Genomic DNA, 16,147 nt, shown 5'->3' with positions numbered 1-16,147 from the left:
ATTAATCATTAGGAAAATACCAGTTAAAACCACAGTGAGATAATACCACATGCCTGTTAGAATGGCTGAAATTAAAAAGACTGACCATGCCAACTGTTGGCAGGGATGTGGAAGAACTGGACCTCTCCTGCACTGCTGGGTTGGCGCTGGGAATGTAAAATTTACGGTACAACTACTTTGGAAAACAGGTTGGCAGTTTTTTAAAAAGTTAAACATATCCCTAAAATATAACCCATCAGTTATACTCCTAGGTATTTACCCAAAGGAAATGAAAGCACATGTTCACAAAGATTTGTACGTGAATGTTCATGACAGTTTTGTTTGTAACAGCCCAGATATCTGTCCTCAGGAGAACGGTATCGTATCCGTACAGCACACCACACTCGGAGGAAAAAGGAGCGAGCTACTGCTAAACTCAGCAATGTGGATGAAATTCAAATAATTATGCTGTGTGGGAGAACCCAGACCCCCTCCTCTGCCAAAGAAAAAGAGTATATACTGTTATAAGTCCATTTCCATAGAATTCTAGGAAATACAAGCTAATCTTCAGTGACAGAATGGTTTCCTGGGGAGGAGCAAGAGGAAACTTTTGGGGGTAAAGAATGTGTTCATTATATTGATGGACGTGATGGTTTCATGAGTGTATGTGTACATATGTCAAAACTACTAGATTATGCCCATTAAATATGTGCAGCTCATTGTCAGTTAAAACTCAATGAAACTTTTTTTTTTTAATTACCTGGGGATTAAACCCTTCCTTCTGTCCACTAACTTCTAACTGATGAAGGTTAAATAAATTGTCCTTTAGTAGGTTGTCCTTTGTACCTGGAAATAAATAGCTATTATACTGTGAGCAGGACAGTAAAGCCTTTATTAGGAACGTCTGCAGTACCTGGATGAGGGGTGACAGTCTACCGATAACAGTACAGGGAGACTCCAGGAAACATTTTTTTCCTGAAAGCCTCCACTTATTCAGGGAGAAAGCGATGACTGTGCCCCACCAGTTTTCTCAGCCTTGTGCATCTCTAGTTTGAATTTTTATGTATCATTGTTTTCCAGGATACAAATGAAAGATTACTCTTTTATAGGAAGACGTAAGTAACCAGAGTAAGAAGATGTCAAGATATACAAGTGTCCTTCGAATAGAAGTTGAGTCTCCTGTTCTTTTCCGTGGAGTTGGTTTTATTTTTGCTGAAGTTGTAATTGCTAGTTACTGGTGACTGAGGAGATCAAATCAGTATACAGGCAGGAAATGACAGAATGTTTTTAAATATAAAATTAGTATGTAATTGTATACATGTGAAATGTCCAGATTTCACCAGCTTTTCCAGATTCATTGTTGCAAAACTGAAATGACTAATTATTATTTCGTAATTAAAATTATTAAGTTATAACTTACTTATTGCGCATGAAGGACAGGGAGGGAAAAAAACATCAAAAGATTACCCAAACCCTCGAAACATCTAGACTGTAGAGTTTTATTGACTTAAAAAGAATTATAGGGGCTGGCCCTGTGGCCGAGTGGTTCAAGTTCTGCATGCTCCGCTTTGGTGGCCCAGGTTCACAGGTTCAGATCCCAGACGCAGACCTACACCACTGGTCACCCATGCTGTGGTGGCAACACACATACAAAATACAGGAAAATTGGCAAAGATGTTAACTCAGGGCAAATCTTCCTCAGCAAAAAAAAAGAGAAGAATTATACTAATAAAAAACATTCTTTTTATGTCATTCTTTCTTAAGAACCCAGACATTCCATTTACTTTAGTGCTGTATCTTTTCTTTGAAAGTTTATTTTTTCATCTCCAAACAATCTTAACTGGTTAATATTTTATTGCTACTAGCAAAGGATGAGTCTTATCAACTGTTTTTTTAATTTAGTTTTTGTTTTCATCAGCTCTACATGTGCAGAGTTTGTGCTGAAGAGTATAGTGTATAATTCTGCACACACGGCCAAGAGGAGCAGGGCGCTGTTTCCTTTGATGTGTACCTCAGTGGTTGTGTGCTCATGAGCATGACCCTGTGAAGGTTGTGGACACTGGAGTCATATGGAATATGCTCAGTACTTCTCCTTCCCAACATTTTGTTCTCCCTGGAGTTGATTGTCTGTGTGTGTGTGTTTGTTTTTTTGCTTAGGGAGAAGTACTTAGCAAACAGCTTCACCTGTGAGGTCTCCCTTGGTTGTCTGAAACTCCTCTCGTTGCGTTCAGATGTGCCCGGCATCCCACTGGTTTCATATTTGGAGCTGTGGCTCTGCTCAGACCTGGACTCGAGGGTCTTCACCCTGGTACACAACTCTAACTGGGGATGTCTCCTTTCATCCTCGCCTGGGGAGTTTCCTCCTCCCTGCTGGCTCTCATCCCCTCTTCTCTAGTCATCTTTTGTCATGGTTTAATCCTGGTTTTTAGTGGTTGCTCTAGTAGCTTCTTAGATAGGGTACCTGGGAGGGACAGTTTCTAAGACTTTCCATGTCTGGGAATGTCTTTATCTATGTCCCCTGACATGTGACTGAGAATCCAATTGCAGATTAGACGTCATTGTCCCTTAGGGATTTGAAAGCACTGCTGCTCCCCTGTCTTGCAGTGCTGCTTTTGAGAGGCACTAATCTGTTTTGATTCTGATCCTGTGCTGTGACCTGTTTTATAATCTCTAGAAGTTTTTAGGGTATTCTCTTCGTGTCGCAAATGTTTGCCCATTTCTCAGAGACGTGCTTGGGTGTAGGTCCGTTTTCATCCATTGTGCTGAGACTCAGTTTACCCTTTTAGTCTGAAGGGAAGACTCACACCCATTAATTTGGGGGCCTTTCCTTGAATCATTCCTTTTGATTTCTTCTGCTCCGTTTTTCTCATTTTGGAACTCTGCTGTCTGCATGTTGGACCTCAAGACTGTCCTTTCTTTTATTTTCTTCATCTGTATTCTTTCCCCTTTGATTTTTTTGATCTACTTTATGGAAGATTACCTCATCTTCCATCTCTTCAATTGAATTTTTCACTTCTGCTATCCTGTTTTTAATTTCAAAGAACTCTTGTTCTCTGACAATTCTTTTTTCATAGCATCCTGTTCTTGGCTCTGCTTTCTTTCTCTGAGTTCACTGAGAATATTATGATAGTTTTTCAGTCATTAAACCAGCTTTCTTATCCATGCGTGGTTTGTGCTTTCTCCAGACTGCATTGTTCTATGTGACTCCTTTGTCTTCGGCTTCATAGCTCCTCAGAGGTCCAGTGATTTGGTGGCCCCGGGCTGCCTGTTCCCTGTCAGGTGTGGCATGAGCAGTGGGCAGGGGCCTCTGGCTGGACTGATCCTGTGCAGAGTGTGCAGAGCAGAAAAAGCTGCTCCATTGCTCCAGAGTGTGATGCTGTGTGGACAAACACAAGTGTTGAGAACTGAGTTGAAAAGTGAGTCAGAGGAGTTAAGACTCTGAGTGTGAAGAAATCCTAAGTATATATCTATTTTGTTATATTTTACTTTTTGTGTTTGCTTAAGATATGTTAAAATCTGTCCCCATAAAGCTAAGTAGCTCTTTGAGTAAGTATAAGTGATAGGAAATAGTTGCGTAATTTGATTGGCAACGTTTTTTCTTGGTGGTGTATGTAAAATAATTGTACAAAAAATTTGTAGCTTACAATTGATGCCGTCTTGGATTTGACGGGATCCGTGTCTCTCTAGCATGTGGCATGACATGAGACTGTTCTCCCATGTCCACGCTCCTCCTGTCCCCTCCTCTGGTGCAGGGGCGGGGTGGGCAAAGGAGGCAGAGGGCGAGCCTGAGATAGACCTACGTCATATGCAGAGCCGGGGGCTGGCAATTCGGCCTGTCGGCAAGCCTGCTGTCAGTGGAGGTTGAACTAGCAACTCCATTGGAAGTGAAAGAGAATCCCAGCAGGACAGACAGCCTGGGAGGGCTGCACCTGTCTACAGTACGTTTTCGTGGGGAAGCAGACTGTCTACTTCAACACCATGCCATGCTCCTGCTTGGGTGTTGGGTTTCATGTTTTAGTTGGGTTAGGATGCCCTCATGCAACGTGAATGTGGAAGGAAAGAGAGGAAAGATTCAAATCAGAAGCAGGTGTTTATCATGGTGCAGGAGTTGGAAAACAGAAGTTTTCCATGCATATTTACTTTGAAAAACACAAGATGTTAACAGTGCTTTGGGTCAAACATTCAATGACTAGGAAGTTTTCACCTTTAATCATAGGTGTTACTGGTGCTTTATGTGGATAGCAGCTCGCTCCCCCCCTCACACTTCTTTTTAATGTTGTTATAAGATTTGATTATTTCCAACAGAAAAACGGTTTTGGATTTTTATGTTAGTGTAGATAGGTTTTGGATGACCAGGCACGTTCATTCAGAGAATGCCAATGCTCGCCTTGTCGGTGCATTCTGTAGGTGATGGGAATGTAGAGAGAAAGAACAGGGGTCCGTTTCCTCAGTTAGGTTGTATTTATGGGTGCGTGATGAAACCAACACCTCACTAATTGTTATGTGGTGTGACAATTACTGAAATAGAAAGGGATTCGTGTGAACTTCAGTAGAGACGGCCAGCCCTTCCAGGCCCAGGGAGACATCAGCAAACATGGTGGGCCGTTTCTCAGAAGATGAGGGTGAGTGGGGAGCAGGAGTTTTGATATCTCCAAGCTCTGTTTGCTCAAAATCAGTATAAATACAGTGCTTTCTTTTTGGTAATAAAATACATTGGGTCATTTTATTTCCTGACTTGAAACCCTCCATGGCTTCTGGGTTTTAGGGGGAAGTTCCTGTTTCGTGGTTTAGCCCTTCTTGCTCTGGCCCCTGCCTCCCTCTCCTTTTACACCTTCCCGTCTGTCCCTCTCACTCCTTTAGCGGACTACTTACTTGCCCTTCTGAATTCAGTTCAGGTTTTCCTCAGTGCAGAAAAGCCCTCTGATATGCCTAAGCGCCGTCTCCCTCCTGACCTCGTGTTCCCTTAGCACCTTAGGCGGTGAACGTTGTGATGAGTGCTGGGAGAAAACTGAAGAAAAAGGACGGCACCCCAGGGAGCAGACGGTCTGTCTGGGGAGACTGCGAATTTTGAAGGAATGAAATAAAACTACCCCCTCTCATACGTGCAGGCAAGGAAGAACAGGTGTGCAGTCAGGTCTGGGCCTAGCAGGCATCGTGGAACTTCCTCCAGAAAGCCCTTTCTCATACTCTCCCTGGGTTCTTGCTGGTCGCTCTGATGGAAGATTTTCTCTGCTGTTCTGGTGCTGACGGCCCTGGCCTGGTGTCAGGGGTCTACTCCCGTGCCGCCCCCCAGTTCTGTCAGCTTCCTGAGGGCAGGGACCTTGTCTCATTTTGTCAGTGTATCCACAGCTCCCAACACAGAAGGAGCACTTACTGTTTGGATGAAGGGGCTGACTTCTGGTAACTTCTTGATTCCGTATTCACAGTCATGTGGACGACCTAAGAGGAGAATGTACACTGGCAGACACAAGCAGTCAGAACTGTCAGTGACTTTCTAGAACTTTGAGGAGTAAGCCCTAGACTCCATGCTGGAGTAACTCAGTGAGATTTGAATAACTGCACAAACCAGTAGGTTAAGCTTTAATGGACTTGGGTTATGTGAATGTTCTTTCTATAACAGGTCAAGGGATGTGCAGATGCTCCATCCACAGGTGCACAGTACACTAGGGCTTGTTGTGCCAGCGAAGAACACCTGGACAAGTGTGTTGTGAATTAAGTATGTGGTGTCTGTTTTTAAGGTTTGTTTGTTTATTTGTTTTTAAGGTCTTGTGGTCTGATTCTTCAATAACATCAGTAACCAAATCTTCCTCTGAAGTGACTGAATTTATTTCAAAGGTAAGGTGATTAAGGGCTCTTATAAAAATTAAAAGGATCTCATTCCCCAGTGGTTGATAATACTGCAGATAATTTCAGTGGATTGCTCCTTTCAGTTAGCAGAATGAGTGCAGTGCTGGAACTCATGCCTTTCTACAGTGAAGTCCAAGGTCTACTTCTGACAGGGTGCGTGGCCATAAACATATGGTCCTCCAGGCCACGATCTCTGCTGCTTCCGGCTGTTGAGGAGGAGATGAGGCAGAAAGATACGACTGCACAGATGACTGAGGGAGTTTGGTTTGATTCTGTTACAGAGGCTGAGGGAGAGGGGCACACACAGGTGGCCCAGTGGTCAGAAACCTCACCTAGTTCCACCCTCATCTGTTTTACATAACTGGGTTTTCCAGTTCATCTTTAAATTGATTCAACAAATATCATTTGAACAAAACGTTCCACTAAATAAATACCTCTTTACCTATATATACACGTGTCCATACATACGTACGTATGTGCCAACATGTTTAACACATGGTTAGAGTCCACTGGCCTGGGCCCCAGCAGTGAACCACTGTCTTAGCCAAAGCAATGCCTCTTAATTGTCATCTTTGTGTTATGGAATAATATACCTGAAGTGTCTCCAGAGTGAGTCTTAGCTTTTCATTATAAAATCGAGGATATGATCCTGTAGGAGAAAATCCAGTTGATGGATCCTTTTCTGAAGCTTGGACAGGAATTCATTTGTGTCTGTCCTTTCGGCGTCTCGGGCATTGAAGAGCACCACCACAGTGCCATGCTTTGTAGGATTCCTCATCCTTCCCGGGATTCACAGTTTCCACTCTAACATTCAGAACACTGAATTTCCTCTCCTTTGTGCCTAGCCTTGTGTTTTGTAAAAAAGCGGTTTCTCTGGACTCTCCTGTTGCTGGCGGGAACTCTGACCTTGCATTGGTCTTTAGTCTGAGTGTTTACGGTGGCTAACACTAACCTGGCTTTCAGTTCTCTGACCTTCCTGGCTATCTGGTTTGCTGTTTTTCATTAATTTTGGAAAATTCTTGTCTGTTTTCTCTTCAAATATTTCTTCTGCCCCAACCCTCCCTCTCTCCTCCTGGGGCTTCAGGTACCGTGTCCTCGGACCTGTGACATTGTCCACAGCTCTTGGATGCTCATTTTGTTTTCTTCCTCCTTCACTCTGCGTTTCCGTTTGGATAATTTCTGTTTTCACGTTTCTTGATGTTTCTTCTCAGCTCTGCCCGGGCTGCTGCTGAGCCTTTTGAACTTGCTGAATTCTTCATCTCTGGCACCATGGTTGTTTGTTTTTCTCAGCTGTTCCATGTAACGTGTCTTTTAATAAAGTTTCCATCTCTGCTGAAATTTCCTGTTTGTTCATGCACGTTGTCCTTGTTTGTTTGTTTGCTTTTTGTTTTACCAAATCCTTTAGTATGTTGATCTGGGTTATTTTAAAGTCCCTGTCTGTGAGTCCAACATCTGAGTTATTTCTGAGGCTGATTCTGATGATTATCTTGACAATAGTTTTTTATTCCCCCTGCTTTTTTGTGTGTGTCTTGCAATTTTTGATTGAATGTTAGACCTTGCGTTTTGAAAATACAGAGACTGAGGGAGCAGGATGTGTGCCTGAACTGGGTGTGCTGCTGCTCCTGTCGGACCATGAGGGGGTCCTTGAGTTGATCTGGTCAGGAGTTGAGCTGGGTTTGGGTTTGTTGTTGCCTGGGTTACCTTCACACAGGCTTCAGATCCCTCCAGTGGAGGGCTGCTGGGAGCTTGAGCCTCCAGTGGGGCCCAGACTGTCGGAGGGTTCTTCTCAGTGGTCCTGCTTCACCCCCAGCTGTCAGCAGTCCTCGTGTGCCCGTGGCACGGAGGGGGTCTCCCTACTCTGTTGACCCCTCACGCCCCGGCGTAGACGGCTGTTACTTGTTGCCTGGGGATAGACTTGTGGTGGGAGTGAGGGGGGTTCTCTGTCCTCCTGGTCCAGCCTCAGTGCCAGGCACAGGGCCTTTGGGAGGGGCTTTCTCAGCATCCCTGCCCCTTCCTTCCCCAGCAGCCGGATCCTTGGCCCAGGACGGCTTCTTGCCCCTTCTTCAGGGCCAGAGACGTTTTGCTTTTGCCTCCTCTAGAAGCAGAGCATCTTTGCCCACGGCCTGGTACCAGGAGGCCCTCCTACACCTCCCCCAGAGGCAGGAAAGTATTGCTTCTGCCTCATCCCCAGAAACTTGAGGTCTTTGCTTGGGCTCTGGGAGCAGGAGCAATCTTGTCCCTCTCCCAGCAGTTTAAAGGCTTTTGCCTTGGATTAAGAGAAGTCTCCAGGGAAAGGCACAGGGTTTCCTGCCTGGCCACGAGGGGCGGTGACCCACACCTGTGCCGCCTCTGGAGGCTCTCTCCAGTCTCCTGCCTGTGGAAGAGAGCTGGGGAATGAGGCACACTCCCCTTGTGTCTGGGCCTCCTGGGTGACTGATGTCTGGCCCACATCCAGCCCGTGGGGATGTCCCCAACTTAGTCCATCTCCTCTGTCTGCTTGGGTGGCGGCCACCTCTTCCTCATGCTCTGCCACAGCTGAGACAGTTCCTGTGTCCTGTCTCTCCTCAGAGGGGCAGGTCCCTCTTGAAATTCAGTTCACATGGTGGCCTTGCAACTCAGCTCTCTGATGGGCTCAAGGAAAGGTACGATTGTGTAGATGATTAAGGTTTTTCTTGATGTTATGGTGGGAGTGTGATCTTCTTTTCTGGCTTTCTATATCCTAAGTGGATGTAGAACCCCAAACAGCTAAGAGAATGGTGTATGGTATCAGACCAGCAGATGTCACCATCTAGCACCTGCCCGGGGTTTTCGTAAATGGAGGAGTAAATGCTACTGTAAAGTGGATTTGACACGCTCCCTGTGCTGCTTCTTTTCTTCCAGCTGTCTCAGCTGTACCCGGAAGAAAATTTGGAGAAATTCATTCCTTGCTTAGCTGGCCCAGATTCGTTTTATGTAGAGCGAAACCACATGGATCTGGAAGCGGACCTGAGGTAATGTTCTTCACTCCACCCAAGGGCTGTGGGGGAGCAGCCCTGCTGCTGGCCCTGCAGTGACCACTGCCCGTCTGTGGTGTGGGCAGGGCAGGGCTGGACATGAGCTGCCTGGTCATCCAAGGAGCTCTTGAGGTACCATGCTGCCCTGGATGGTTCAGGCCTCTACTTTGCTTCTAGGGCTTCTCATCGTTATGAAGGATTTGAAGGATCTTAATAACCTCGGTGTGACTTTGAGGATCTGAGTAAAGAAATTTCAGAGCATATGCCACCATTTTGGGCAGTCTTATGAAATAAAATCTGATGACTGTTTCTGACGTATAGTTGAAAGTTGAGGCTATTCCAGGATAAAACAAGGGCCTAATAAAAAGTCTCCCCGGCCTTTGTCCTTGCACCCTCAGCCACATCCTGGCACACTGGTTCTGTAAAGGTGCGAGCAGGGGCAGGCCTGCCACCTGGGCTCTGGGACTGCGCACGGACAGACATCTTAGCACCTGAGACTTAGTTGCAGCGCAGCGGCTGCAAGTCCTGGATGATTGTGAGGGCACTGACTGTGTTCACGTACAGCTCACTGCCCATTTGGTGGGCCCAGAAAGTCTTGATTCATACAGTGTCCATGAGGAAAGAGATGTGGGAAACAGTATGGATCACGACAAGAATTAGATGGAATCAGAGCAGGAAGAACACAGGTTAAGGTCTTTTCTGTTTAATTTTTCCTCTAATATATATATCTCTTAATTGAAAATAACAGTTTCTCTCCCAATTAGTTTTTGGTAATACCATTTTGATGTTGATAAAACTACTTTGTTTAATTTTTAGGTATTTGGCTTCATTACCTTCTCACATATTAAAAAATGACCATGTTAAGAAATTTTTCAGCACTTCATCTCCCACCCAACAGCTTCAAAGTCCAAGTGAGTTTGTAAAATGTGATTAAATAAAAATAAAAACATTTTTATTGTCTGTACGTTTTATAATATCTATTTTCCCTTACAGGTCCTGGCAACCCTGCCCTTTCTAAAGTCGGTACCATGATGGGTGTGTCTGGAAGGTGAGACATTACCATGTGACCAGCACGGTTCAGATCAGCACTGTGCACAGGTTACTTCTAACTGTGTGTAAATAACTGTTTCTAGAGATCAGTCATTCTCCATCTTAGTCTTGAATAATACTGAGAGAGGAATTAGATAGAGATAATCCAATTTATGATGTCTCCCAAAAAAAGTGGTTCTCTGAGCCACTGGAATTGGAATTCCTGAGGACCCTTATTACAAATGCCAGTTTCTGGGCCTTGCACATTCCAGGTCACCAGAATTTCTGAGAATGTTCATTTTTACAAGCTCCTACCACAAGGTGCCAGAGTTGCTGCTCTGGGGGTCCTCTGTCAGTGTGAGACTCCTCAATGATTGTGATAGTGGTCAGGTGACAAACAGGCTACCTGTCTGGACTGACAGCCAACGTGAAAATGGGCTGACGTCACAGAGAGCACACACACACACACAGGTCAGATAATGAGGTCTTTGAAAGTGCTGGCTTGTTTCTGCACCTTCTGCCTGGTACTTTGTCAGCACGTAATAAATGTATGTGGGTTTGCAGTTTAGGGAGGAAGGAGCAAGGACAGAAGGTAGAATGCTTTTTGCTTCCTCCAGCTTTCAAGGATTTACTTTTCAAAAAAATTAATTAAAATATTAAAGATTTGAGAGTCAGTTCAGTATCATCCTATGATAGAAGTAACAGAAGGTAAGTAGGCAGCTCAGCCACAGGTCTGGTGGTGGTACACACACGTAGACACAGATTTATGTATTTAGATAGATAGACACACTCGCAAGCACACCACACCAGTAGACACATGAACATACATGCACACACTGACGTGTACGTTAACTTCAGGGTGATGTGGGGAGGGGCAGTAGCAGAAGAGGCTCTGTGTTAACAGTGGACGTGACCTCGGAGGCAGTCCAGGGTGTGGAAGCCGGCTCGGGCAGACCTCCAACAGTGATCTTGTGCAGAGGCTGTGATCCTTTGAAAACCAGCTGTCTGCTGTCCCCACAGACCTGTGTGTGGAGTGGCTGGCATCCCGTCCTCTCAGAGCAGCACCCAGCATCACATGCAGCACTCGGCCAGCGCAGCTGCCCTGCCCCACTGCTCCCACGCTGGGGGCACGGGCTCGGCGCTGGCCTACCGGACCCAGATGGACACCTCCCCTGCCATCTTAATGCCTTCCAGTCTGCAGACCCCTCAGACACAGGAGCAGAATGGGATTTTAGATTGGCTTAGGAAGCTCCGTTTGCACAAATACTACCCCGTCTTTAAACAGCTCACAATGGAGAAGGTATGTTGGTTACTAAGCAGGCAGTATAGAATTTGCTTGTTTTCTCAGGAAACCTGTCTGTCTTCTGACCTCGTTCCTCGAGGAATTGAGCTGGGTGTCTGAACTGTTTATGATGTGGGAATCACACTGCCTGGTATTTAACACCTCCAGATGCATGCCCTGAGTCTTGCATGCTTGCTGGAGGCAGGCATTGGGTTTGACTTTGAAGGCTGCCTGCAGCCGAAGCAAAAACTGGAACCTAATTGGTTGTAAACAGCTTTTTTAGATAGTTTGGGGTCTTCACAAATTAGATCCTCTGTGTGATGTGAAGGAGATTATGTCTCCAGCAGCCCTGCAGTAGGTAGCAACAGTGACCTTTGGTGCCCAGGCCCCCCTTTCTTAGGTGTCCGTCAGTGCACCTGTGCACATGCTGACGCTCAGTTCAGGAAGGCCGGCTTTACAAGGGGCCCAAATACTTAGATCCGAGTAGGTGGCTCTCTAATGATCTGGCTTGATGTAGGGTCATATAGCTAAAGGAATAGGTGAATTTGACGTCTTCCATCATGAAAATGATGTCTTTCAGTTCTACATAAAAAATTTTTTTTATAATAGAGAGTTTTGATGAGGAGCATTTTTTCATTATTAAAAAAACTCTGAAATTTCTTAAGTCTCGGTATCACTGATAAAACTAAATTAGACCTTACACGGTGTTTCAATTCTGAGCTCCCCCTGCTGGATAAAATGACCTGGTGGCTTTTATCTACATAAAAATTTCATTTGTCCAAAAATCTGCAATTGAACGTAGAAATCAAGCTTTTACTACATATTAAAAAACAAATTTTAAGTATATTTGTAATACTTTTGGTTTAGGATTCATAAATCTTAAAAACAACAGATTTTACTAAACTTGGTCATGATCAGTTTAAAGTTTTAATCTACTGTCTTGAGTTGAGATGGCTGAAATCACCAATCACATTTGGACTGTCATGAGAACCAGGGTGTGGTTTGTCTGCTTAGTGTAAGGCGGGGGCGGTGTGGGGCCGGGGGGGGGGGTGGCTGTTGAAACTGCAAGACATTTTCTTGAGTCACCTGCCCGAGTAGCACGGACCTCCCAGGTGCCCATCCTCACCAGCCATGGCTCAGCTGCCGGTGCTGAAGGCGTGGTGCACACAGCCTGTGACCCTCAGACACAAAGTGAGCGCTCATATTTTGAACTGTGGACACCAAATCATTTAGCAAGTAAATGTTTTAGTGTTCCTAGGTCTTGTATTATCTAATTATCTGTTTACATATCCTAGAGGTAGAGTATGTTTATTAAACTCTTTGTTTTCAGAATCCTAATTCTCAGTAACTTTGTAACTTGTTTCTTCTATGGAAGTTTCTGAGCCTTACTGAAGAAGATCTAAATAAATTTGAATCCCTCACCATGGGAGCAAAGAAAAAACTGAAGACTCAGCTGGAGCTGGAGAAGTAAGTGTGAAATGGCTGTGAGACGTGTGTTCATTTTAGTTTCTAACGTGCTGGACAGATGCTGGGACTTAGAGTTTTGTTAAATATCAGTGACTGGATTACTTTTGATTGCTTATCAAACCTTAATTAATGCTTTTAAAATTCTGCAGATGTGGCTTTGGTTGCTAGGAAAGGCCCTTTATAGTGAATCTGACAAGTCAGATGGGTTATTTTCCACCCTGGAGATTATTTTGATGGAAGTCACCTTTGTATAGACTATAACTTAAGCAGAGTTTTGTGAAACATTAAAAGGTTCTTCAGGAGAAGAATTGAACACTCGTTTACCTGCTTTCTTATTGCACAGGGAGAAGTCAGAGAAACGGTGCCTGAACCCCTCAGCCCCAGCCCCGGTCACCAGCAGTGGAGTGGCCCGTGTCCCCCCCACGAGCCACGTGGGGCCCGTGCAGGCTGTGCGAGGCAGCCACGCTGCAGGTGGGTGAGGGCCGGGTCGGCCTTGGCACGTGGCTCGTGGTCTGTTCTTTTTGGTAGTAATTAGACTGTAGATCACACCCTTTTGCCACTTACATTTTTCAGTATTTACAGTTACATTTCGTTATTTTAGCTGTTATTGTCTCTACCATAGGAAAATGGAAGAGACATTTGGGTTAGAAGCTGGAGACTGGTGACTCACCTGAAGTAGTTTGGGCAAAAGAATTAGATCTAGAAACTAGAGTGGCTCGAGGGAAAGAGTAGGAAGTACACAGAATAGATCAAAATCTCTCTTCCTCAAGATGGCTGCTGAGAGGTCACGTTTAGGCTGTGACCTGGCAGGTCCATCTTGACTTCTCCTTGGTGCCTGACCACCAGCCTTCCTGCTCTCAGGGACCTGAAGCTTCAGTGATCTGATTTTTCAGCCACCATCCTCCTCCTCTCCCTGCCTTCTCCCTCTGCTCAGAAAAAGGTTGAGGACGCCTGTAACAGTTGCTTTGTTGTTGTCTTTATACGGTAGAAATATCACAAGTCACAGGAAACCAGGAAGAAAAAAATGCCAGTGTATCTTTGAAGTGGCTGTTTGACTAAAAAGGTCTTCTGTCCCTCGCCCTCGTAAAACAGGGTGTCCCCCCTTGTTTGTGGGTGAGGACTTCTCTTAGCACTGTGGTAGTTCAGGAACGCTTCTCTCTTGTTCCCAGCGTTTGAGTTAGCTCTGAGAGCACTGTTGTGTGGGCATCTGCTGCGTCCCTAGCTGTGTGGCCTCGGGCAGTTGAGCGTTTCTTAGACTCTCCGAGCCCTGTCTGAATGTGGACGTAAAGTAGCTGCCTCCTTGGTTGGAGGTGGAGAAACAGGTGCCATAGACGTGCGTGGAGGTGAGCGAGGAGGGCGCAGCAGATGCTAGCTGGCGCAGCCCGTCGGCGGCCTGCAGTGCATGGCTGTGGGTGCCACCTTCAGACTGTCACCTGTCCCTTCTCTGCAGCGCTGCGGGTGGAAGTGGAGCAGTCCCCTCACCAGACGGCCCGGGAAGGCAGCTCCTCAGAGTGCTCTAGCTCCTCCCCCAGCCCGATGGGGGTGCAGGCGCGGGAAGAGAGCTCGGACAGCGCCGAGGAGAACGATAGACGTAAGGGCGCTCAGCGTGGCTCGTCCTGTCTGCCTCTGCCCTGGCCCGTGAAGCTGTGTTGACCACTCTGTTTCCATCTCTAGGTGTGGAGATGCACTTGGAGGGCTCTGAGAAGGAGAAGCCTGTAATGCTTCTCAATCATTTCACTTCAAGTTCCGCCAGACCCACAGCCCAGGTTCTCCCTGTGCAGAATGAGGCAGGCTCCAACCCGTCAGGCCACCACCCACTGCCTCCACAGATGATGAGCGCAGCCTCGCACATCGCACCCATCCGAATGCTGAATTCTGTGCACAAATCGGAAAGGGGAGGCGCGGACATGAAGCTCCTCTCGTCCTCTATGCACTCGCTACTGTCTCTAGAAGAAAGGAGTAAAGTCTCCGGACCAAGAAGTGGCATCAAAGTGGACAAGAGCTTTGGCAACGCCATGATGGATGTGCTACCCGCGGCCGTCCCCCCACAGCCCATGCAGGTCCTCTCTGGACTTGCTGAGAGCAGTTCTGTGTCTCCCACCGTATCCTTTGGTCCCCGCGCCAAAGTTGTCCATGCGTCTGCACTGGACAGGGTAATGAAGCCAGCCCCGCAGCCGGCCCTGGTGGTGGAGACGAGCACGGCAGCCGCGGGGACGTCGAGCACCGTCTTCCACGTGGCACGGCCACCCATCAAACTTCTGGTGTCGTCATCCATCCCTGCGGATTCTGCCATTTCTGGGCAGACTTCCTGTTCTAATAACGTGCAAATAAGTGTGCCCCCTGCAATAATAAACCCCCGGACTGCTCTGTACACAGCCAACACCAAAGCTGCCTTCTCTGCGATGAGCAGTGTGCCCGTGGGCCCCCTGCAGGGCAGCTTCTGTGCAAACAGCAACACTGCCTCTTCCAGTAGCCACCCTTCCACATCCTTTGCAAACATGGCCACTGTGCCCAGCTGCCCAGCCCCCAGCTCCAGCCCCGCACTCTCCTCGGTCCCTGAAAGCAGTTTCTACAGCAGCAGCAGCGGCGGCGGCTCCCCCGGCAACATTCCTGCTGCTGCTCAGAACCATCACCACCACCACCACCATCAGCAGCAGCCAGCGCCCCAGCAGCCCACGCCTGGCCCGCCGCCCGGCTGCGTCGTGTGCACGTCTTGCGGGTGCAGCGGGAGCTGCGGCTCGAGTGGCCTGACCGTCAGCTACGCCAACTACTTCCAGCACCCGTTCTCGGGGCCATCCATGTTCCCCTTCCCCTTCCTGCCCTTCAGCCCCGTGTGCGGCAGCGGCTACGTGGGCACCCAGCAGTACGGCAGCGGCGCCTTCCCGGTCGTGCACTCGCCCTACAGCGGCAGCGTGCCGCCCGAGCCCGTCCTGGGCGGCCAGTCCACATTCGCCGTCCCACCCATGCAGAACTTCATGGCGGGGGCAGCGGGCGTGTACCAGGCCCAGGGGTTGGTGGGCAGTAGCAACGGTTCCAGTCACAAAAAGAGTGGGAATCTCTCATGTTACAACTGTGGGGCCACCGGTCACCGCGCTCAGGACTGCAAGCAGCCGTCCATGGACTTCAATCGGCAAGGTAAAGGCGGGCCGCGGCCAGCTGGGCTCCGGAGGCAGACTGGGCTACACTGGTTAGCAGTGCAGCGCTGCCTCCGCGGAGAGGTACATACCACAGTTTACTTCCTATGAAAATAATAGTAAACTTTCTTCTTTTTAAAGCAAAGAGTAATTTTTTGAATGCTCTTGGAAAAAGCGTGAAATTCTTGGTAGGCTCTGAAGCCCCCAAAAAGGTTACTTTGGTTCTAAGACCGTCTGTATTCCTCATTCTAGAACGTGACTGGCTGGCTGTGGAGAGGGGCTGTCTGGCCCGATGGCTCCGTGGTCTGTTATTTCTTGCCATGTGACCGGGGGAGCAGTGTGGGTAATCGAACGCCACCCCCAGCGTTTAACCGAAAGCCTAGGGCGTGGCGCCTGAGTTGAGAGGCTCCAGGTGG

The 16,147-nt window shown here is 47.3% G+C and overlaps 1 protein-coding gene across 2 annotated transcripts in view; it reads left to right on the top strand.

Moving 5' to 3' along the window:
- Positions 1-16,147, top strand: part of ZCCHC14 (zinc finger CCHC-type containing 14) — a 69,688-nt gene that overhangs the window by 46,679 nt on the left and 6,862 nt on the right. Inside the window, exons 4-12 of one of the 2 annotated variants that reach the window (XM_058528433.1) lie at positions 5,743-5,814; positions 8,707-8,816; positions 9,636-9,730; positions 9,813-9,867; positions 10,869-11,148; positions 12,506-12,597; positions 12,941-13,068; positions 14,048-14,188; positions 14,272-15,732. In XM_058528433.1, the coding sequence (XP_058384416.1) occupies positions 5,743-5,814; positions 8,707-8,816; positions 9,636-9,730; positions 9,813-9,867; positions 10,869-11,148; positions 12,506-12,597; positions 12,941-13,068; positions 14,048-14,188; positions 14,272-15,732 (2,434 nt within the window). The remainder of the gene's footprint in view (positions 1-5,742; positions 5,815-8,706; positions 8,817-9,635; positions 9,731-9,812; positions 9,868-10,868; positions 11,149-12,505; positions 12,598-12,940; positions 13,069-14,047; positions 14,189-14,271; positions 15,733-16,147) is intronic. The other variant, XM_058528434.1, reaches the window with a different exon arrangement.

Source organism: Diceros bicornis, chromosome 32, assembly GCF_020826845.1.
Source record: "Diceros bicornis minor isolate mBicDic1 chromosome 32, mDicBic1.mat.cur, whole genome shotgun sequence".
Classification (NCBI taxonomy): Eukaryota; Metazoa; Chordata; class Mammalia; order Perissodactyla; family Rhinocerotidae; genus Diceros; species Diceros bicornis.
Note: the sequence above shows the minus strand (reverse complement) of the source record. Positions and strands in the feature narration are given on the sequence as shown.